At 45.5% G+C, this 24,178-nt stretch overlaps 1 protein-coding gene across 1 annotated transcript; it reads left to right on the top strand.

The window, feature by feature from the left end:
• Positions 1 to 24,178, top strand: LOC102449550 (endothelin receptor type B-like). Its single transcript, XM_006111341.4, has 8 exons — positions 1 to 203; positions 6,725 to 7,259; positions 12,098 to 12,210; positions 13,678 to 13,882; positions 15,324 to 15,473; positions 17,105 to 17,238; positions 17,714 to 17,822; positions 21,754 to 24,178. The coding sequence occupies exons 2-8, from the start codon at positions 6,768 to 6,770 to the stop codon at positions 21,901 to 21,903; spliced, it is 1,353 nt and encodes a 450-aa protein (XP_006111403.1). The 5' UTR covers positions 1 to 203; positions 6,725 to 6,767; the 3' UTR covers positions 21,904 to 24,178.

The raw sequence follows: 24,178 nt of genomic DNA, 5'->3' as shown, positions 1-24,178 counted from the left end.
GCTTTAAAAACGACTTCAGTAGGTAACAAGCAGTGAGCCTTGGCAACAGCATCCTTGCCCAGCTCATGAGCATTTAAGGAAATTCTGGGACCTAACATCCTTGGGGACTCCAGGCCAAGTCCAGCTGTCTGTCCGGAAGAAAGGAAGCATTAGAGTGAATGAAGTTAACCCAAGGAGCCTCTGAGTTCCACAGGACTAGGAAGGTAATTTAACCCTGTGTCATTCCATGCTGTAGATTGCAAACAGTCAAATTCAACAAATGAACCTCTTGAATGTTTAAATGTCATTTTCCCCCTCTCTCCTCTGGATGACAGGCTAAAATGGAGGTTGAGAATTGCTCAAGATGTTCCTGTGGGGGTAGAGGAGAAAGCAAGTATGAGCAATAAGTCCCCCGGAAAGCAAAAAAGGGAGTTCAGCATAATTGATAGGGCAAACCAGGCCGTTGCCCCTTGTTTGTGTGGGTTCCTGGTTGTGTTTAGACCCTACAGTGAACTGGGCATGTGCGGTTACTCTGCCCTTTATTTCAGTTATCTTTCCCGGCAATAGGCATTTATCTCCAGACAGATTCTTACTCTCTTGTCGGTTGCATAATATGTCAGGAAGAGCAGACACTAGTAGTGCTGCTGAGAAAATCTCTGGCCATCACACAGCAGATGGATAAGGGAGAGGCTGCATCAAAGTGAATGGTTAATGAAGGATCTGGGTTCAGCCTTATTTCAAGAAAGGTCTGAAATCCCAGGTTTGGCCACTTCTCAGATGGAGTGGTCCTGTGCTGATTTTTGCTCCAATTGTAGTTAGCTTCCCATCTGAAAACTGTTTCAATGAAGGCTAACTCAGGAGTGTAAGCAGACCACAATCATATGTGGATTTATTTATGTTCTGTAGCCTGAATCCAAACAAAGCTGGCTGGAAATGGGTGCTGATATTTTTACATATCTGGTATATACCTTAATGTGAGGGACCTTCTGCAAAAAACTAACAGTCAAGAGTATCAGATGACTAAGGGGTTCTCCTTTGAGGAGTATAGTTCCAGCTTGGTGCTGGTACAATTCTGATCTGACACATTTAATGGAATTTAGAAGGAAACAAACAAACTGGTAATTTAGGCACAAAGGTACTCCACCAGCAGCTAGTTTAAATCAGCATCGCTCCATCACAGTTCAGGATCTGGCCCAAGTTGTAGTGAGGAGGGGTTACACAACTAGATAGTAATAGAAGGGTTTTCATCAAATTGTTTTAGTCCAAACATTTTAATTTGCATTTAAAAGTTTCCATGCAGTGTTGAAAATGCAAACATTACAGTACTGCACTAGTGCATGAGATCCAGAAAGTGAAACTGACCCTTGTATTTTCATTCTTGGAGTTGAGCAAAATGTAAGAATTACATGGAAAAAACACAAAATCAAAAAGGAACTATTAGGAGAAAGCCCATTGGGATTTGGTAGGAAATGTTGCTAACCTTCAAATAACTTTTTTAAACAACCTACAGATTTCTAACACAACAGGGATATAATTTTCTTTTACTGTCTATAAAATGGTTTAAAGATTCTATAGAGAAGATCTCATTCTCCATTCAATTCTCTAGCTTTCTACAGAAGTTTCTGTATACCAATATTGAATTTCTAGAGACCCTTATTGGTATATTTCCTATTACTTAAACAAGAATGTAAATGATTCTGTCATTATTGTAATTAATTGAGTTATTAGTTACATCAGAATGTATTATTTTTAGGCGTACAGCAGGTACAAGGATTTTACCTTTGGCTTTTTAATTGACTTCCTGGGTGATCGTGGGCAACTTTATTCCTATCTGTGCTTTAGCTATCCAATCTATAAAATGAGGGTGATGACCTGTGAAGGATATGGACAATATCCTGCACCTATTGGTCCTATAAAAAATGTTACAATGATTACTTATCTGTATGGTCTTCCTTTAAAAGAGATTTTAATTCTTCAGATCGCCATTCTAACATTTTAGGCAATCACAAGAGCCTGGAAATATGAATCAACAAAGACACTATGTAATTAACTTTTGGATTTTCAGACTTTTCAGACCAAGCAGGAATGGTCACTGCTTTTAGTTAATTAGAATAATAAAATCGTAGAATCATAGAACACTAGAACTGGAAGGGACCTTGACAGGTCACTGAGTCCAGTCCGCTGCCCTCACAGCAGGACCAAGCACTGTCTATATCATCATTGACAGGTGTCTGTCTAACCTACTCTTAAATCTCTCCAGGGGTAGAGATTCCACAACATCCCTAGGCAATTTATTCTAGTGTTTTACCACCCTGACGGGCAGGAAGTTTTTCCTGATGTCCAACCTAAACCTCCCTTGCTGCAGTTTAAGCCCACTGCTTCTTGTCCTATACTCAGAGACCAAGGAGAACAATTTTTCTCCCTCCTCCTTGTGATACCTTTTTAGATACTTGAAAGCTGCTATTATGTCCCCTCTGTCTTCTTTCCAAACTAAACAAGCCCAATTCTTTCATTCTTTCCTTATAGCTCATGTTCTCTAGACCTTTAATCATTCTTGTTGCTCTTCTCTGGACCTTCTCCAATTTCTCCACCTCTTTCTTAAAATGTGGTGCCTAGAACTGGACACAGTACTCCAAGTGAGGCCTAATTAGTACAGAGTAGAGCGGAAGAATGACTTCTCGTGTCTTGCTCACAACACTCCTGTTAATGCATCCCAGAATCATGTTTGCTTTTTTTGCAGTTGTTTTACACGCACTTTGAGGGAAAGAATATGTGGGGATTGGGACTGCCTGATCACATCCCCTGACTCACATGAGGTGTCCCAGAGAAATAAATGGAGCTGCACACCTGTAAGAATTGTAGGAACAAAGTCTGGTTTGTTTGCAAAAGCGGTGGTGATGGGGAACTTCAAATATCCAGACATATGTTAAGAAACTAACACAGCAGGGCACAGATTTTCCAACAAGTTCTTGGACTGCATTGGAGGCAATTTTTATTTCAGAAGGTTGAGAAACCTAGTGGGGGGAAGCTGTTCTTGATTTGATTTTAACAAATAGGGAGGAACTGGTTGAAAATTTGAAAGTGGAAGGCAGCTTGGGAGAAAGTGACCATAAAATCATAGCGTTCATGATTCTAAGGAATGATAGAAGAGAGAACAGCAAAATAGAGACATTTCAGGAGGGCAGATTTTAGTAAACTCAGAGCCGGTAGGCAAGGTCCCATGGGAAGCAAGATTAGGAGGAAAAACAACGGAAGAGAGTTGGCAGTTTTTAAAGGGACTTTATTAAGGGCCCAAAAGCAAATTATTCCACTGAATAAGAAAGATAAAAAGTATGGCAGGGAGACCACCTTGGATCCAACCAGGAGATTTTTACATGATCTAAAAATAAAAAAAAAAATTGTATAAAAAGTGGAAACTAGATCAAGTTACAAAGGATGGATATTAGCAAACAACACAGATATGCAGGGTCAAGATTAGAAAGGCAAAGGCACAAAATGAGCTAAATCTAGCTAGAGTCATAAAGAGTAACAAGAAGATATTCTACAAGTATATTAGGAGCAAGAGGAAGACCAAGGACAGGGTAGGCCCATTGCTCAGTGAGAAGGGAGAAACAATAACAGGAAACATGGAAATGGCAGAGGTACTTAATGACTTATTTGTTTCAGTTTTTGTCAGAAGATGGATGGTGACGGGATTCCTAACATAGTGAATACTAGTGGAAATAGGGTAGGTTTAGAAGTTAAAATAAAAGAACGAGTTAAAAATTACTTAGAAAAATTAGATGTCTGCATGTCACCAGGGCCTGATGAAATGCATCCTAGAATACTCAAGGAGCTGATAGAGGAGGTATCTCAGCCTTTAGCTATTATCTTTGAAAAACTGTGGAAGTTGGAAGAGATTCCAGAAGACTGGAAAAGGGCAATATAGTGCCCATCTATAAAAAGGGAAATAAGAACAACCCAGGAAACTACAGACCAGTCAGTTTAACTTCTGTGCCAGGAAAGATAATGAAGCAGGTAATTATGGAATTCATCTGCAAATATCTGGAAAAAAATAAGGTGATAGGTAACAGCCAGCATGGATTTGTAAAGAATAAATCGTGTCAAACCAATCTGATAGCTTTCTTTGATAGGATAACGAGTCTTGTGGATAAGGGAGAAGCGGTGGATGTGGTATACCTAGTCTTTAGTAAGGCATTTGATACGGTCTCGCATGATATTCTTATCAATAAACTAGGCAAATACAACTTAGATGGGGCTACTATAAGGTGGGTGCATAACTGGCTGGATAACCGTATTCAGAGAGTAGTTATTAATGGTTCTCAATCCTGCTGGAAGGTATAACAAGTGGGGTTCTGCAGGGATCTGTTTTGGGACAGGCTCTCTTCAATATCTTCAACGATTTAGATATTGGCATTGAAAGTACGCTTATTAAGTTTGCAGATGATACCAAGCTGGGAGGGGTTGCAACTGCTTTGGAGGATAGGGTCATAATTCAAAATGATCTGGACAAATTGGAGAATGGTCTGAGGTAAATAGGATGAAGTTTAATAAAGACAAATGCAAAGTGCTCCACTTAGGAAGGAACAATCAATTTCACATATACAGAATGGGAGGCGACTGTCCAGGAAGGAGTACGGCAGAAAGGGATCTAGGGGTTATAGTGGACTACCAGCTAAATATGCGTCAACAGTGTGATGCTGTTGCAAAAAAAGCAAACATGATTTTGGGATGCATTAACAGGTGTGTTGTGAGCAAGATGCGAGAAGTCATTCTTCTCCTCTACTCTGCACTGGTTAGGCCTCAGTTGGAGAATTGTGTCCAGTTCTGGGCACCACATTTCAAGAAAGATGTGGAGAAATTGGAGAGGGTCCAGAGAAGAGCAACAAGAATGATTAAAAGTCTAGAGAACATGACCTATGAAGGAAGGCTGAAAGAATTGGGTTTGTTTAGTTTGGAAAAGAGAAGACTGAGGGGGGACATGATAGTGGTTTTCAGGTATCTAAAAGGGTGTCATAAGGAGGAGGGAGAAAACTTGTTCACCTTGGCCTCTGAGGATAGAACAAGAAGCAATGGGCCTAAATTGCAGCAAGGTTTAGGTTGGACGTTAGGAAAAAGTTCCGAACTGTGAGGGTGGTTAAACACTGGAATAAATTGCCTAGGGAGGTTGTGGAATCTCCATCCCTGGAGAGGTTTAAAAGCAGGTTAGACAGACACCTGTCAATGATGATGTAGACAGTACTTGGTCCTGCTCAGAGGGTAGCGGCCTGGACTCAATGACCTCTCAAGGTCCCTTCCAGTTCTACTGTTCTATGATTCTATGAAAAGGGAGCAGCATTCAGCACTTTCAATAAAATATATCATTGCCACTAAATTGGCATTATTTTCTAAACAAGGTTTTCCTCCGCTTTAGTGCTATTGTAATTAAGGGAGTAGCACTAGTGTATATGTGTTTGGTGTGTCACTCTGCTATCTGGCTAACAGCTGATAAATGTGGTTAAATCACATATATAATGCTCCCCCGCTATCAGCCATGTGGGAATCCTGTTTACTTTTTCTATACTTAAAAGTTTCAAGTGCAGCTTTAAACTTCAGAGAGTTGGGCACTTCAGAGAGTTCCATACAGTGCTGTTGTGTGTGATGTAGAGAATGGGCTTACAGAGGGAGTTTTTTAGGCTATCAATAAGGAAGAGCCTCTCATGTAGAAAACTCAGGTTCAACTCCCTGCTTTCTCAGACATTTCCTGTGTGACCTGGGGCAAGTCATCTCACTGGCCTGTTTCCCCTCGATACTATAGGAATAATAACAATGCCCTGATACACAGAGGAGTTGTGAGGCTAATACTGTATTAAAGATTGTGAGGCACTAGCATACTGTAGTGATGGGAACCCCGCTAAATGCCTACGCTAGATGGATATTACTGCTGCTCTCTTACCGATTAGCATTTCTTCTAGTTTTTTGAATGGGGGAAGAGTATTTAAAGATGAACTCAGATGTAATTGTCTGAGACCAATTATAGCTGGAAGGAGTGCGAGGACATGGAGTGACAGGCAGAAGGGTATAAAAACAGGCCTGAGATCAGAGCTTGTTGGCAAACATCTGACTCTGTTTTCAATCTGGTTTTGTTCTGAGAGCAGTAGGCGCTAGAATTCTCAACAGCACAATGGCCTGTTGGTTATTGTAAAAGGGTCACTCTTAGCTAGCACATTTCAACTACAGATCTCAGAGCACCTTACAAGTGAGAGCATTAACTACATTTTACAGACATGGAAACTGGGCACTGATGAGTGAAGAGACTTGACTGAGGTTAGACAGTCAATCAGTAGCTAAGCCTGATTTTAGGATTTCAGACCCAGCAGCGTTTTTTTAATTGAAGCTATTTAAAAAGATGAGTTCATGTTAAATCCAGTGACTCCAATTCAAAGGGATGCACTGCTCTGAAGAGGCGCTGGATTCCAAGCCATTAAAGTCAGTGGAAGTCTTTCCACTGACACTGTACTTTTGGTCAGGCCCTGTGAGAACAGTGCAGAGAACTGGGTCTTTGGTGAGAATAGTGACAGCTGGGATTCTTCACTGTTTCATTTCATACAAAAAAACAAACAGTCTATCAGCACCTCAAAGACTAACAAAACATGTAGATGGGATCAGGAGCTTTCGTGGGTGCAACCCACTTCATTCAGTTGCTCAGTTTCATCATGCTTCCCCTCCCCCCTATAACTGATTCCCCCTCATTCCTTCCCTACAGGAGAAGCCAAGACTCAAACAGACATCCATACTGCTGCAAGCAGATGCACATAGGAATCTGGGTGGGCTTTGCTCCAACCTCAATGGCTAAAACCCCAACTTTGGTAGCACTAGCCATTTGCCTGACTTGCCTCTTCTCAAGCGCCTGCAGTCAGACACCAAGGAACGTCAAGGAGAGCTCAGTTCCATTTAAGGTTCTACGCCAGGAGCCGGTTTACAGTCTTGTCCAATCGAGCTTGTTCCAGGATGCCAGAGCCGCCTCCAACCAGTCGGATGACACTCCCGAGAATGTCCCGTCACAGTTACCCCTCCCAACCACATGCATAAAGCCTGCTGAAATCAGACACATCTTCAAGTACATCAACACTATTGTGTCCTGCACCATCTTCATCGTGGGCATTATTGGCAACTCCACCCTGCTGAGGATCATTTACAAGAACAAATGCATGAGGAACGGGCCCAATGTCCTCATTGCGAGCTTGGCTCTTGGAGACCTTCTCTACATCCTCATAGCTCTTCCCATCAACATGTACAAGGTAGGCACCTTTGGGCACTAACAACTTTGCCCTTTGGGGAGGTGGCAAGGGGGCTTCCCACATTACAATGCTCAGTACTGCCATGAGAATACCTTGACAGATAACAATGATTTGAATGGCCAACACTCACCAAAGGGGAGTGATAAAGATATACAAGCAACTGTCAGAGAAACCCTGTGGTCCACCAGTGAAAGCCGTGGATTGGGACCCAAGAAACTTGGGCTCTCTTCTGAGGTCTCTACTATGGGCAGGCCACTACAGTCTCTGACCCTCCATTGGCCTTATCTAGCTCTAGAGGAAGTTCTTTGGGAGGGACTCTCTCTCCCTATAGACAGGGCCTATCACAATACAGCCATGGCCCAGGCCTGCAGATGTTATAGCCATGAGCACCGCCTGGTGCAGAGATGCTTCTAGGGTGCGGAAAGAGGACACACTCAGGAAAATGAAATTATTTGAAGAAACAAATAGGCCATGTATCAGGAAACATTCCCTAGCTGGGAAGTGGTTGGACCAATGAACAATCTCTCCAGGGAAGTGGTGAAAGCACCAGACTAGAAAACAATTCTGTACTGATCAAGAAGCAAGCTAGCCTACTAGCCAATGCAAGGAATGGTGTACTTGAGCAGAAGGGGTCAAACGGGGCATTCCCCCAGTCTCAGAAATGCTCTGGGGGCAGGCACTAGAGCACACGCAGTAACCCACCAGCGTTCAAGGAATGTGAAGCCCTTTCCATAGATTCCAAGACCAGTTGGGGCCATTATGACCATCTAGTCCAGAGATGGGCAAATACCAGCCTGCAGGCTGGATCTGGTTTCTTGTAACAACCTTTTAGGTCCTTGAAAACTGCTAGTATGTCCCCCCTCAGTCTTCCCCTTTCCAAACTAAACAAAATAATTTCTTTCAGTCTTCCTTCATTTGTCATGTTTTCTAGACCTTTCATCATTTGTATGGCTCTTCTCTGGCCTTTTCCCAGTTTGCCCACATCTTTACTGAAATGTGGCACCCAGAATTGGGCACAGTTCTCCAGATGAGATCTAAACAGTGTGGAGTAGTGGGGAAGAGTTACTACTTGGCTGTGTCTAGACTGGCAAGTTTTTCTGCAAAATCATCTGCTTTTGCGGAAAAACTTGCCAGCTGCCTACACTGGCCGCTTGAATTTCCTCAAAAGCACTGAGGATCTCATGTAAGATTGTCAGTGCTTTTGCAGAAATACTATGCTGCTCCCGTTTGGGCAAAAGTCTTTTTCCGAAAAACTTTTGCGCAAAAGGGCCAGTGGACAGCTGAGATTTCTTTTCCGCAAAAAAGCCCCGATCGCAAAAATGGCGATTGGAGCTTTTTTGCGGAAAAGCGCGTCTAGATTGGCCACGGACGTTTTTCTGCAAAAAGTGCTTTTGCGTAAAAGTGACCTGCCAATCTAGACGCACTTTTCTGAAAATGCTTTTAACGGAAAACTTTTCCGTTAAACATTTCCGGAAAATCATGCCAGTGTAGACGTAGCCCTTGTGTCTTTCTTACAGCAAGTGGTGGTATCTCTATCGCTGGAGATATTTAAGACAGACATCTATCAGGGATGATCTAGACAATGCTTGGTCCTGCCGGGAGGGCAAGAGACTGGACTTGATCTCTCGAGGTCCCTTCCAGTTCTAGTGTTCTATGATTCTATGAACACTCTTGTTAATGCATCCCAGAATGATGTTTGTCACACTGTTAACCCATATTTAGCTTATGGTCTGCGATAGCCCCCAGATCCTTTTCTGCAGTACTCCTTCCTTAGCAGTCATTTCCCATTCTGTATGTGTGTAACTGACTGTTCCTTTCTAAGTGGAGCACTTTGCATTTGTCCTTATTGAATTTCATCCTATTTACCTCAGACCATTTCTCCAATTTGTCCAGATCATTTTGAATATGACCTTATTCAACAAAGCACTTGCAACCCCTCCCAGCTTGGTATTGTCAGCAAACTATATAAGTGTGTACTCTATGCCATTGCCTAAACCACTGATAAAAATATTAACCAGAACTGGACCCAGAACTGATCCCTGCGGAACCCCACTCATTATGCCCTTCCAGCATGATTGTGAACCATTGCTAACTACTCTCTGGGAACAGTTATCCAACCTGTTATGCACCCACCTTATAGTAGCTCCATCAAGGTTGTATTTTCCTGGTTTGTTAATGAAAGTGCAGTGCAAACACTCAATGTAACCATATCATCAGGGGTACAAATGTTAAATGAGATTAATACAAGCATTTTGTAAATTCTAAACACTGAACACATTTTTATAAATCTAATACCTGTTTTAATAATATTCACCCATGAGTGAACCAGACTGCTCTCCAGTTATGCATTTGTCAGCATTCAGTGGAGCCTCAGAGCCTTGTCATGAGCTGCCAAAGTCACATGCACCATTAGTTCAGTAATGTGATCTGAATCAAACCAACCCCAACCTTTGGGAGATCTGGTCTTTGTCATTCTCATTTGTACAGGGTGTGTACTAGAAACGTGCAAAACATTAGCAGTGAAACCTGAAAGCTGCTGTCATTGGGCTGGCTTTGTTGCAAACTCAACCCTCAGTCTGGCATCACTAAGTGGTCTGATAATGTCCCTGATCCTTCCTTGCGAAGGTCTTACCCGTTTTTATGTGGAATTGGATTGAATTATGGCTTTATGCCTGAATCAGATGTGAATGGGGTTTCATGTGGGGTCACCCTAATCTAAGGCCTTGTCTACACTAAGGGTTTGCCCAAATTTCAGCCATAGTGGTCACAGCAGGCCAACCAATAGCAATTCCGAGCCCCAGGAAAGAACAATCATTGGGCCCCTCACACAAGCACAGCCACACCTATGCAGACACAGTCCACCTGACATTTGGGTGGCTCAACCTCCATCACCCCCATCACTGCAATAGCTGGGCACTTCCAGAAGACCATTAAGCAGCCTAATGAACTCCTGTCTCCCCTGCTGTCACTTAGGGGGGCGGTTTTGTATGCCATGAGGTGGTTTGTGCTGGTGTGGTTTGGGGCTTTCATTTTAAAATATCCATTGTACTCTGCACTCGTGTGAGACAGCATGTCAGAGAGAGGCACCTGGCACGGGCAGCAGAAGGTGGGAGGACTGGGGATGGCTCAGTTCCTGGAGTGGCTTGGAGGGGCTCCCAGGAAAGTTCTGACTCTTGCACAGATGAGCTTTGTTCCGTTAGGCGTGAGGCATGGAGGTGTCAGTTTAGAACAGAGAGACTCTGACTCAATGTTAACTCCATTGGCATCTCTTTGGTGCTTATCTCGCCCTCAGCCTTCACACTACCTCTTACTTTTGGAGGACTGGTAGACTAAGTGCCTGCTCCAACCCCCATCAAAGTCAATGGATCAGGCCCTAAGGGTATGTCTACACGGTATAGGAAGGCTACTCTATGCTAGAATCACTATAGCAGCGCAGCTGTCCTGCAGCTGATTCAGATGCTCTCTGTCATGGGAGAGAGCTCTCCTGTTTGCAAAATAAATCCACCTCTGCCAAAGGCAGTGGCTATGGCAGCAGGGGAGCACAGCACTGTCCGCACTGGTGTGTAGGTCAATGTAACGTACATGGCTCGGGGGTAGCTTTCTCACACCCTTGAGCATCAGCAGTTATACCAATGTAAACATGAGTGTCACAAGCCCTCCGAGCGAACCTCAGCCTCATGCCACACATGGTGGGGATTAGGCTTGCACGTAAAAACAACTTTTGAGATGTTTCAGCTCAGGCTAGAGCTCAGGCTGTCTAAACCCCTCAGCACTTAGAACAGCGGGAGCAAGGCTGTAGTCTGGACACTGACATAGTTAGGTCAACATATACTGCCTTCTCTGACCCAACTCAAGGTCAGGCTTGATGTTGCATTGTTCCTTTTTTTCACATGTGCATATAATTCACATCTCTTAATGTCCAGCCATTCAGTTGTTCCAGTATAATCCCAGATCAACAAGACCCGTAACTGGATTTCCAAAGGTGATATTGAATTATAAATTAAAATAAGCGCTTCACATCAGTATGCTCTCCTGCTCAATTAGAGTGATGGTGTCCTTAGTAAACAGAATGGGCAAATTAAGCCTTGGTGTAATGTCATTGGGTTCAGAGGAATGAATTTGAACCAGTATATGTTAGAGTAAGATGAGACCTCTGTAATTGCACAGCAACCTATTATATTTAAACCTTTATGGGTAGCTACCTAGGGCTAACATAGGTTGCTTTACTCAAGTGAGTTTCCCGTTAAGTCAAGTGGGTAAGATGGAACAGAATTTGATCCCTAGAGAATACAAGATTGTAAATTGGTTAGTTTATTCTCTCATGGCCAAATCCTGATCTCAGTCAAGTTTAATTAGCATTAAGAATTGGTGTTGAAATCTACATTTAGATGAGCAGTAAGCTCAAGTTTGATTGCAAGGCTGAATCCAGGCTGGGCTGGAATCTGATGGCCCTGAAATTCAGCCATTGTTCTTGTGGGAGTTCGGCCGCAGATGAGTCCCTTGCAAATGTGAGCCTAGGTCAGAACCAAACTACAAGGGGGGTCTTCGGGCCGTAGGGGGTCAACGTTTAATTCTGTGCCTTTCAAAACCTTACAGTGTTTGGATTAAAATACTAGCTTCTGGTCAGCACAATAAATCCTCCTTCTAAATGTGTGCTCCTGGGAAAGGACTCATTACCAGTGTGACAAGCTATTTTACAGGCCCAGAAAGGTCACCTGTAATCTCAGTAGAAGTAACACTCAAATGCTTCATAGTGATCTCCCCTTCCCAGAAGGAGCGTGATCTAAAAAGCCTGGCAAAGTCTGTTAACCATGTGTGTTTTTCGGCCTCTTTCTCAGCTTCTCGCAGAAGACTGGCCATTTGGCGTTCAGGTGTGCAAGCTGGTTCCCTTCATTCAGAAGGCATCTGTGGGCATCACCGTCCTCAGCCTCTGTGCGCTCAGCATAGACAGGTAATGAACTTGCTGCCAACACCAGGTTCTACGCCCAGGTGAGTTTAATCCTAGTGCAGCCCTTTGCTGCCTTCAGGGCAGCTCAGTGAAGAGTGGATGACATGACTGGCCTCCCTCTCACTTCCCCTGAAGACAGCTTCTCCAGCCCCCCAGTGGTTGGTCAGCCTGATCACATTTAGTACCCGCTCTGGGGGCAAAGAAAGTCCAATAAACTAAACTCAAATCAACAGAGCTCTTCACCTGACCTGGGCCCTGTAGAGTTGTCCTCGAGCTCTCGGGCAGAGAGACACCTCCTAGTGTTTTCTCCCTGGCTCCAAACGCAATTGTCCTTCTTCTCCTTATGGCAAGGGGTTCCTGCCCCACCGGTCCCAGAGGGCAGGGAACTCAGGCCTCTCTCCTCCGGGTTGCAGGCCAGGCACCTTGTGGTAAACAGCTGAACTCTGCTCCCTTGGACTCCATGCTCCCTCCCTGGATTTCTCCCTATCTTGGCCCTTCCCGTAGCTCCTCCCTGGGTTGCTTGGCACTTGCCTTTCCCCAGGCCCCTCACCCAGAGAGGGACTGCAAAACTGTCCACCCTTCCCCCTGCAGCCTGCCTTTCATCTGGGATTCCCCCTGGATGCAAAGTACCAATCTCTTCCCCTCAGCTTGGGGCACTGTTTGCTCTTGGACTCAATTAACTCATTACTGGAGGGGGCTTACTGATCCTACATAGCCCCTTCTCCCTCTTGAGCAAATTCAAAGAAGATGCTTAACATGCTGTGAGACTCACTCAGACCCTCTGACACCCACTGACTGATGCCAAAGCAGTGGGCTGACTGACATGCAGGGGAGATGGAAGAAGATGCTCTAAGTCTAAAGCAGGGTTGGAGTTACTTTAATTTGCACCTTCTCTGCCCTCCAGACAGGTGCTTTACTTGTAACTCTTTGCTCCCTGGAGCCTTCCATGTGTGAGTGTGACAGCATGTGGCTTGCATTTGACTCGCCTCCTTACAGCACAGCATGGGCCTGTGTATGTTTTGTCTCAACTAGTCCCCAGTGCCTGGGACCTACCAGCTGTAACAACAGCCCAAAGCACCTGAATCGGGGAAAGGAGGCCTGCAAAACAAAGCTCAAATGGTACAAAACAAAGAATTCTTTTACCAGCCAGGCTACACCGCTGGACTGCGCATGCACACTGGATCTGCACCTAGCAGACACCTACTTCAGATTCACCCATTGTTGTCTTGGCTCAACCCTTTCTGTCAGCAACGCATTCTCTCCAACCAGGCACCAGCTGAGCACCTGGGACTCTTCCCACACCCTGCTGGACTTCCCCTCTTTCAGACCAACCCATTGCTGGTCCAGAAGAGGTGTCTTCCTGAGCCCCAGGCTGGCCTTAGCCCTTTCCAGCAGGGGCTGGAGCTCTCATCCCGTCACTGAGTTGCAGCATGTGCAATGAAGGCAGTAACATTCTGTTGTGTCCGGCAGGTACCGGGCGGTGGCCTCCTGGAGCCGGATCCAGGGCATAGGGATCCCCATGTGGAAGACAGTTGAGGTGATGCTGATCTGGGCTGTAGCTATTGTCCTGGCCATCCCTGAAGCCATAGCTTTTGACATAGTCGAGCTGAACTACCGTGAGCAGCTCCTGTGGGTCTGCATGCTGTCCTCTGAACAGAACTCCAGATTCATCATGGTATGTACGTCACCCCATTCTAGCAAGGAGGAGGCATTCCCCGTTTTGTGCTCACCCCCAGCATGCAGATGGGAATGGATGGGGCATCTCCTTTCAGTGCCAGGGTGGTGATAACGACTGGACCAAGCTCAGCAGAGTGGGTTCACATGTCTCCATGCTACAAAATGCAGGGTGGAGGTTGATACAGAACTTTGGCTCAGCCCATTGTGGGGCCAGAAGACAGGTGGGATCTCAATCTAGAACCACATTTTGCTGAAGTCTGATGATATTCAGATTCAGGTTTTGGATTTGAACTGTTTTCTAACCCCAGCCGCTCAGTCTGGAAGCCTGTATAGAAATCAGGCTGTTTTTTGAGATCTTAGTCATCTCTCCAGGTTTGAACAAGAACAACATCTCCAATAATTTTGGGAACCTTTTGTTTCTGGATGAAAGCAGGGAGTGCAGACAAGTGGAAACATCTTAAAGTACATTAAAACTGGAAGTATCTGGACTGGACTGTACCACTTGCATTCAGTACAGACACTCACCGGGACTCCAAGTTGGGCTAAATTCAGTGCCGCTAAACATTTTGCGTCTGTAACACAGAAGCACGGAGACAACTGGCAAGGGACCATTAAGTCTCCTCTATAGAATTAGGTTAGAGCCGATTGGGTTTTAGCTCATGGTAGAGGCACATGGCTTAGCCCTTAGTCACAGCTTCAATCCTTTGTATGGCATTACACACATTTGTGTGAAATTCACCAAATTGTTTCTGTTAAACTCAGAGACAAGCCCACCAACAAAACCCTAATTAAGACATTTCATGTTGTCATTTTCAAAATATTTTACATTTCTTTTCATAATTGCTTTATCTCAAATTTTCCTCTGATTTTATTCTTTAAAAAATAAAATATTTAGAAAAGCTCAAAAATCCAAATGGAAACATTTCTTTAGGCTGTTTCAGACTGGTCAGTGCCAAAGACCCAGTTATTTGCACAGCTTTACCATGACCAATATTATGGGTGTTTACCTGCAAAGAGAAGGAGGAGTGTAAACCTGGTCTGAGCGTCCATTTATGTTGTACTATGATTCTACACAGTGTCTCGGGATGGGGGGAAAAATCTCAAATGAATCGTTAAAATGTATCCTCTTCCAGGGTATGAAAGAGCTCTGCATGATATTTTTGTCTTTGATTGCTTCTTGCCTCTGGGTGCTGTATATGATCTGCAGAGATAAAAGAGGTGCTGTTGAAAAGTATATTAAATGGAAATAAACCATTCTCTGACTATTTTGGATTAGGAGGCCTAATGTAAATATAATCTGATGATTACAAGGATTCATGTACCTGAAGCATCTGCTGTAGGCCCTTGTAAAATCAGGACACTGGGTTGGATAAAGCCTAGGTCTGCCCCAGTCTGGTTATTCATGTTTCCTGTTTGTGTCCTTTCTGTTTTGGGTGTAGTTCTACAAGGATGTGAAGGACTGGTGGCTTTTTGGCTTCTATTTCTGCCTGCCTCTGGCATGCACTGGTGTCTTCTACACCCTCATGTCCTGCGAGATGCTGAGCAAGAGGAATGGCATGAGAATTGCCCTCAATGACCACATGAAGCGGGTGAGGGGATCCAACTTTCTTCCAGGAAGCCCCCAGAGAGAGGGGAGAGCTGCAGCACAAGAGACCATGTAGTGGCCTTAGTGTGAAGTCTAAGGAGAAGGACGTCTCAGTGTAGCTATGGGAACTGACACTAGCGGTGGCCTGGGCCACTTGCTCTGTACAGCCCATCTCAGTTGTATAGAGTTTAAGGCCAGTTCATCTAGTCTAGCCTTCTGCAGACGACAGGCAACTACATTGCACCCAGATCCTTTCTGCTAATACCATAGACTTGAGGAAGTTCTTTGGTCTAACTCAAGTAACTAAACCATTGTGCGCCATGGGCACCAAGGTGCCTCCAATGCCCAAGACCCTCTAGGACCAGACATGCCCAGATGATCCCAAGCAGCAGAGGAAGATGAACCGCTCCCTCTGGGGCCCTTGCCAGTCTAAGCTGGGGGGAACGCTCTTATTCTGTCCAGTGGTGAGTGTCGCCAGTGTTCGTCTGGTACACACCAAGCACTAGCATTAAGGCTGCAGTGCTGTTGGGAGTTGTGATGCATTATGCTTAGTTCTGTTCCAGTAGTGCATAAAGGCCAGTGGCAATCAGGGTCCCATTGTGCTAGGTGCAGCCTGTACCCAGAAGTGCTGGTCCCTGCCCTGATGAGTTTATAGTCTAAATAAACAAGCCAGACAAGAAGGGCAGAAAGGGTGGACTCTTGTCTCCATTGGACAGAAAGGAAGCCCAGAGCCTCACAATGGTCTAAGGTGTCTTGATTTCCCCTCCCATTTCACAGTGGCTCCCCTGTTTCCTGTTGCATTCTAGGGCCACCCAGACAACAGCTACAAATACCAGACAACAGCAGTCCTGCGGTGTTGGCTTAGGTCTCCAGCCCAGTCTGGCCCAATCTCACTGTCTTGGGAAGCCAAGTCCTCCCTGTATATTTCTTATACCTGGGTTATAAATAGTCCTGTTGTTTAAAGAAACGCTGTATTACAGAGCAGCCATGTGTCAGCAGCCTAGTAGCCTCATAGTGTGTTCACATCTCCTAACAGCTGTCCCATCAGGCAGCATAGCAGACTCACTGCACTAGGAGAGGCTGATGCTTAGCTCCCTGTCTTGCTTCTGCACCCACTGAGGTAAACTCCTCTGTCTTTTGCTGTGTGTCGGGGAGACCTCACACCCCACCAATGAATGCTCTTATGGGCCTCACCTCCTCTACTGATTGATACTCACTGTAGGCCTAATCCAGAGCCCACTGAAATCAGTTCCATTGACTTGTGTATGCTTGGGTCAGGTCCTTTGAGTTTTCACTAATGCAAACATTGCTGCTATGGACTGACCATCGTCTTCATGGTCCCCACCAGTTTTGTGCTGCTTGCACTAGACCACTTGACCACTCACAACCCTTCTGATCACACAGTTATAGAAACTTGTGTGCTGTTAGATAAATGTAAGAGTATGAGGGGACTCCAGCCCTTACCATTGCCGAGCAATGATCACCATCTTTCTGAGTGAGCACTAAATGCTCCTCGATATGCCAGAGGATTTAAAGGATCCCTACCAGGATTGTGCTAGGGAGGCTCTGCCCCCCTCTTGGTCAAGCTCATGCTGAGAGCGCACTCACCCATTCTTCTTCACCTGTGCATCTTAGCGCCGGGAGGTTGCCAAGACAGTGTTCTGCCTGGTGGTGATCTTCGCTCTCTGTTGGCTGCCTCTCCACCTCAGTAGGATCCTGAAGAAGACCATCTATGACCAGACTGATCCCTACAGATGTGAACTGCTGAGGTGAGGACAACCAAAAAAAGACTCCCACATCTGTATTGTGCTTCAGACTTGTGATGGAAGCAATATTAATACTGGACTCTCAATGCAGTGTCATTGTCCCTAGAACTTCAGTTGCTGGTTGGTTTGTTTTTATTTGCTCAGTTTCAAGGGGGGTTCATTTTAATAGAAACGGGACAGATATCCAGTGAGGTCCCGCTATGGTAGGGAGACAGGGAGCTGCTATCATCAAGGAGCAGGGCACACAGTATGAGCTTATGGAAAGCAGGTGTTATGATTCCAGGCATGAGGTGGTGACTGCAAAGGTCAGGAAGTAAATATTTCCCTTGTGTCAGAGCACTGAGCAATTAGCTAGGCATTAGGAAATTGTTTTGCTTTCCTTTGAAGCACCAATCACTGCTTCTTCACAGAGGAAGGGTAGGGCACTAGAGAGACCACTCCAAATGCATTCATCATTCTCTCTCCTTTCCACCCCTAGTTTCCTCCTGGTGATTGACTACTTTGGTATCAACATGGCCTCCCTGAACTCCTGCATCAACCCTGTAGCTCTCTACTTTGTCAGCCGAAAATTCAAGAACTGCTTTCAGGTGAGACACAAATGTAGCTGGTGACTCACCCCATGGCCTTGGCTGCCGAGGCTCCTGAAGATGTCTCAGCTAGCAGGAGTATGAAGCAGGGTCTGGACTGAGCTGTGGTGGGTGTTTATTGTTGCAGTACAGAAGAACCTACAGGTCCCAGGCAAGACTGGGACCCCATTCTGCTGTGTATGGTATGTACACATAGTGAAAAACAGGACCTGTTCTGAAAAATATACAGTTGAAAGAAATGAAACAGAAAAAGGAAACTGAGACACAGAGCAGGGGAATGCCTTGCCCAATAGCACCTAGTGGCAGAATCAGAAATAGAACCTAAGTCTCCTGACTCCCAAGTCTGTGCATGCTGTTGTAGTCCACAGTACCTCCCACCAAGTTCTTAGGATGAACTCCCATTTGGGGAGGGACCCTAATCCAATGAATTCTCCCTAGCACCACTACAGTGACCTGTTTTAGAGTGGCTCAGAGTCTCCATGTTGGGTACTGGTGTTCTCACTCCCATTACATGCTGTACTCAGCAGGACTGTGAAGTGGAGCAGAAGGGTTCTGCAGCGACAGATGCTGCTAGGGTTGCAGAGAGCAGCAGCTCACCATACACTTGCAGAAAGCACTGAAATATGATCTAAAGCACATGGAGAAACAAAGTCAAGTTTTACTCTTGGAGGAATTTGGCACCAAAATATCTTAATATTCTGCATGAAAAAAGTAAAAGTTGTCCACACAATAGTTTAAAATTCTGTCATTCTCCATATTTTATTTGCCAACATAATGCAGTATAATGATGCCAATTTCAATTATTTTGTAATAATTTATTTAAACTACAATACGGTGGATGGAGAATGGAAGTGAGGAGCACTGGAGGAAATTCCCAAACCCCCTTGTCGAATAGTAATGTAGCTAATATTGATCCTTTATTTCTAGTTCTTAGCCAACAAATATATGCAGCCATGTGTGCTCAGTGTTATATCATCACAGGCAACTGAAAATCAAGTGAGGGATGAGGAATCAAACTCACAATTTATATTGACTATTGGCCATCCCCAGGGAAGTCAGTACTAAACACATAATGGAGCACATTTTGGTAGGAATTTTTTTCAGTCCAAATATTTAGACCAGTTCTAGTTACTAAAGCACCATAAGCATTTATAAGGTAATACTATCCTGTACATCACTCTGGCAATGTAAAGGAGCCTTAAAACTTTTACATCTGTTTTATATTCCTGAGGGAATTCACAACAACAGTGGGAATGATTCACTAAGCAGGCTGGCTGCTACATTCTGCTCTGCCCCACACCTACTCCTCAAACAGCCCAAAGCCCTGCATCTCCATGCCAAGCACACTTCAATAGAGAGCACGAGGGACCGAGTGTGTGTCTCCCACACTCACACACACACACACGACTGCACAGCCATTGCCCTCATCCCTGCGGTGACTTACATCTCTGCTGCAGAGCCGGCCCAAGCTACGGGCTGACTGGGCTACTGCCAGAGTGCTCCATTGTAGGGGGTGCCGCGTGGGGCTTCCGGACTCGGCAAGGGTGGGGTTGTGCATGCGCCGGGCGCCCGGGGTGCACGAATGGCTCGGGCTGGCCCTGCTCTGCGGGCTGCTTTGGGTTCCCAAACCAACTGACTACACTGTTAGGGAGTGGAACATGACCGCTCTTGCAGCTTCTCTTTGCTTCCCTGTCAGAAGTCATTTTTCTTCAGGAAAGCAAATAAATATGTGGGGGGGACATGATTTCTGAGCATGCCCAGTCATGCAGAATTCCCCTGGGAGTAAAGTTTGTCTTCCCTGGCTCAGCAGTCAAAACAAATGGATCCCAGCTAATGCATGGGCTGAGATCCCTCCACACAAAGGACTCTGTGATCTTCAGTGCTTATGGTCCCTGCAAGAGCTCTGCTTTACGTTGTGCCTTGTTCCACATGGCTGTGGAACAAGAGCATCACAGCGCTCCAAGCACAACAAGAGCATCACAATGCTCCAACTAAACTCGGTATGAGAAGCTCAGCCCTTAAGATGTATACAGGTGTGCTCTGGTGGGACACTACTGAGAGTACCTAATTCAGGACAAAATGCTGTGAGAGAGCATAGCTACAACCCAAGACTGGTAATCTCCACTTACAAGGACACCAAATGCAATTAATGAGTAGCAGGTTTAAAACTAATAAAAGAAAGTTCTTCACACAGCGCGTAGTCAACCTGTGGAACTCCTTGCCAGAGGAGGCTGTGAAGGCTAGAACTATAACAGAGTTTAAAGAGAAGCTAGATAATTTCATGGAGGTTAGGTCCATAAACGGCTATTAGCCAGAGGATAGAATTGGTGTCCCTGGCCTCTGTTTGTCAGAGGCTGGAAATGGATGGCATGAGACAAATCGCTTGATCATTGTCTTCGGTCCACCCTCTCTGGGGCACCTGGTGCTGGCCACTGTTGGCAGACAGGATACTGGGCTAGATGGAGCTTTGGTCTGACCCAGTACGGCTGTTCTTACGTTATGTTCTTAAACTGTCAAAACATGTCCTGCAGGGAGGGCAGGGACTGGACGCGATGGCCTCTCGAGGTCCCTTCCCGTCCTCGTGTTCTAGGGTTCTATGAAAAAAATAATTTCTGTTTTGCCACGTTGGCTAACAAGAAGTCATACAAGCAGTGGCAATGCATGGCAGGGAGAGAAAGGGGAGCACTGCCTCACCTCTCCCCATCCCTTGCTCTGTCCCTGCTTTGCCCTTGCTCCACTCCTTCCCACCCATCTCTTCCCAGCACTCCCCAGAGTGGCGTGACTGGGGAGTGGTGCCACAAGGGCTGGATTTGGTGGGCCTGTGCCTTTCCTGCTGACTGCTGCCATTGCCAGTGACTGGAGGGGATGTATGGGGTGCTCATGCACCTATGTGCACGCCCCATGCGTTGCCTGAAAAACAGTCTTATCAAATACAAGGTTCTTCTGATTTCAAAGGACCCGTTACACACTCACATCAAATCTAAAAGTTTATTCATAAAAGACAGAAATGAAGGTGAGAGTTGAAATTGTTAAAGGACTCAAATGCACACAACATTTTCAAAGCCCTTGATTCAGGCTTATATTAGCGATGGAACAAACCGCTGGCTCAAGTCAAGTCTCCGGTTACTTCCAAATCATTAGAAGGCCCTCAGTCTCTTTGTCTGAATGCTCCCTGTGGGGTGGCCAGAGTCTGGAGTAGGAAAGAGGCACAATGGTGATATCGCCACGTCTTCTGCCATGTGGAGGGAATCCCATTGGAAAAGTACAGTAACAAGATAGTGTCCAGGCACATGTGAGCCGTCACATGGGCAAATTACCTGTCCATGCATGACTCAGTTCTTTACAGGTAGAAGCCATTGCCCACAGCTTAAAAGTTCCCAGGGAGGCTTCTCGGATGTGGACTGGTTTTATCCAAAGCCCTTTGTGAGTCAAGTACTCCTCAAAGAGCCATTCAACTTGAATAGTTCCTTCACGATACACTGACCAAACGCTTCAGTGGGGTTACCCAGACTCAGTCATATTGAAATACAAGTACAAAGTCATCATTTCAAATATGAAAATGATTCATGCATGCAAATAGCATAATAACTGCAAATCATAACTTTTTCCTAGATGCCTCGTGGCACACTTTGTACAAGGTTTGTGGCAAGTATATAATGGTGCTTGCAACAGTGGTCATACTTTAATCAGCTAATGTCACATAAGGGTACGGTCCCTAAGACCATAAGGTCACCAAACAATTTCAAAGTACGATAAATCAACATCTATTTCTAGATAATTTATTTGCAGATAATATATGCTTATCTTCTCCCAGGCCAAGATTCTGCCAATCACTTACCTATAAGACCATCCTTCCTCTCAATAGGAGACATTTTGCCAAGCTTTATCGGATAATCCTGGTTCCTAACCTGTCTCTGTGTATCTCTTCCAGTCCTGTCTGTGCTGCTGGTGCCAGAGACCAGCCTTGAGCAGCGTGCCAACAGATGACAAGGGGTCTGTTGGGAAGTGGAAAGCCAACGGGCAGGACCTCGGGCTGGACCGAAGCAGCTCCCACTTGAGTAACAAGTATAGCTCTTCCTAAAGGACCATAAATCAATTGGAGAGCACACTGCGAGAGCTGAAAGGAGCCATCCATCCTATTCACACAATCATTTCCTGGCTGGCTCTGAGTCACTTGCTTTCCTTTCACAGACCCATTGGAAAATGCAGCTGCATTTCATTTACCATTGAACCAGCCACCTCCAGGGGCCTCGGAAACCTCACTTCTCATCTGTTCCTTTCAAATCATCTTTTTTGTTTTCCTCAAAGGATGTTTTGGGTTTTAAATCCTACTGGAGAAGCCAGATGACCCATAGTGCCCTCTGTCTCCAGACAGAAAGGCCACCAGATGGGGCGGGAGTAGGAGGGAATGGTGCTGTGAGTGATCTCACATTTAAACAGACAAGGGACAGCACCACTGGAGGTGAATTTTGACCCACCAAGTTGATACATTAAGAAGCCACGGTGAAACCAAAGCAACTGCCTCACAAGCCCACTGCCTTCTACTCTTTGCTGCTGGGACGCCATCGCTAGGGGGAAATTCACCCTGGGCAGACAGGCAGCAGAAGAACAAGGCACCATTTCAGTCCTAATGAAATCCAGAGGATACGTGGGAATTGCACAGCTCTCTTCCCAGAGGTGAATTTCACCCAGCATGTTTATACTGTGACAGTACCGTGGTGTATATAGAATAGAGCTGCTTAGGGCTTGTAATATTCTTAGTAGTAATGAGGTTAAGAAAATATTCCTTATTTGCAATTGTAGCATACACCGAAAAGGGCTGCTGTCGCTTCTCCCCTTTCCTTTCTGGTAGCTTCTTCATAGTGAGAGCCCTGCCTGGTGTTCATAACATGAAGCACAGGAGTGGCAGTGTTGGCTAGAGTTCAGGAGGGTCCAAACTGGCCACTGTTGGTGTGCTCATCTACTCCATAGCTTCGCCAGCTCGTCCTTCATTGCTGTCTGCAGCACTCCGCATTACCCCAGTCCTGGCCCTCTTCTGAACAGGAACGATCAGCTGTGTGGGGGTTGTGCTATAGGCAGATGCCAGCACGCGCGCTGCACATGTCACTAGGTTAGGAGATGAACTAGAGGTGAAAGGGAATCCTGTGTCACCCAGTGACTAGGTATGAACAATGGTTGCACCGGTAGCTACAGCAGCAAAGTCTGGCCGAGCTCCAGAGAGGCCTGCTAGATCATTGAAGAGCAGGTTAGACAGACACCTGTCAGGGATGATCTAGACAGTGCTTGGTCCTGCCTTGAAGGCAGAGGACTGGACTCGATGCCCTCTCGAGGTCCCTTCCAGTTCTCGTGTTATATGAGTCTATGATCATCTGTCTGGTCTCCTGGATATTACAAGCCAGAAAATGCCATCCAGTTCCTCTTGGCTTGAGCCCCATGACTTGTGCTTGACTCAGTCCTCTGTAGCAGCAAGACCAGTCTTGGTCTGAAGGCATGAAGAGACGGGAGAGCCACTGCTTGCCTTGGTGGCCTGTTTGTGTGGGTCTTGAAACTCAGGGACACGGTTCAGAGACCTCTAGATAAAACCTCAGGTGCTGCAAGAGGTGGTACTGGAAATTCCTTAGGACATGCTGGTCCTACCCTAGCAGCATTGAAACAAGGCTCCAGCACGGTGCTGCTGGCATTGCCATTTGGCAGACTAGCAATAAATCTTCTCCTAGGCTCATCACTCTGGCTAGGTCTACATTGCATCCCTCTTGCACAAAAGCCTATGCAAATGAAGGATGGATTAGCATATTGCCATGCTTCATTTGTATAATTAATTAGGGGCCGTTTTTGCACAAGAGGCTTTTGCACAAGAGCGTTCTTCCTGGAAAAAATAAGGAAGAATGGCTCTTGCGCAAGAGGGGGTTTTTGCACAAAAAGGAGCTGTGTAGACTCGTGTGCAAAAATGGCCCCTAATTAATTATGCAAATGAAGCACAATAATATACTAATCTATGCTTCATTTGCACAAGCAGGATGCAGCGTAGACGTGGCCTCATTGTACAAGTGTCACAGATGGGAGCCCTCATGGCTGGGGCCAGATGCCAGCATAGGGCTTAGGCGCACTGCTCAGAACACGGTGACGCACCGTTACTGACTGTGGACCAGTTCAGCCGGGTTTTGACCCAAAAGCTCTCTCAAAGGAACAATCTGGAATTTATTCCAATGACATAGTGAAAATTTGTATGGGGTATTTTCATGGGGCAGGGGTTTTCACCTCTTTCTTTCCTTTTCTTTTTGCCCCTTTTTCCATTCTCACTGGAAGAAAAGGGGAGGAGTAAAAAAAATGAAAATAAAAATCCTGGTTTTGTTTCA

Source organism: Pelodiscus sinensis, chromosome 13 (genome assembly GCF_049634645.1).
Source record: "Pelodiscus sinensis isolate JC-2024 chromosome 13, ASM4963464v1, whole genome shotgun sequence".
Lineage (NCBI taxonomy): Eukaryota > Metazoa > Chordata > Testudines > Trionychidae > Pelodiscus > Pelodiscus sinensis.
This window is presented reverse-complemented; position numbering and strand designations above follow the sequence as displayed.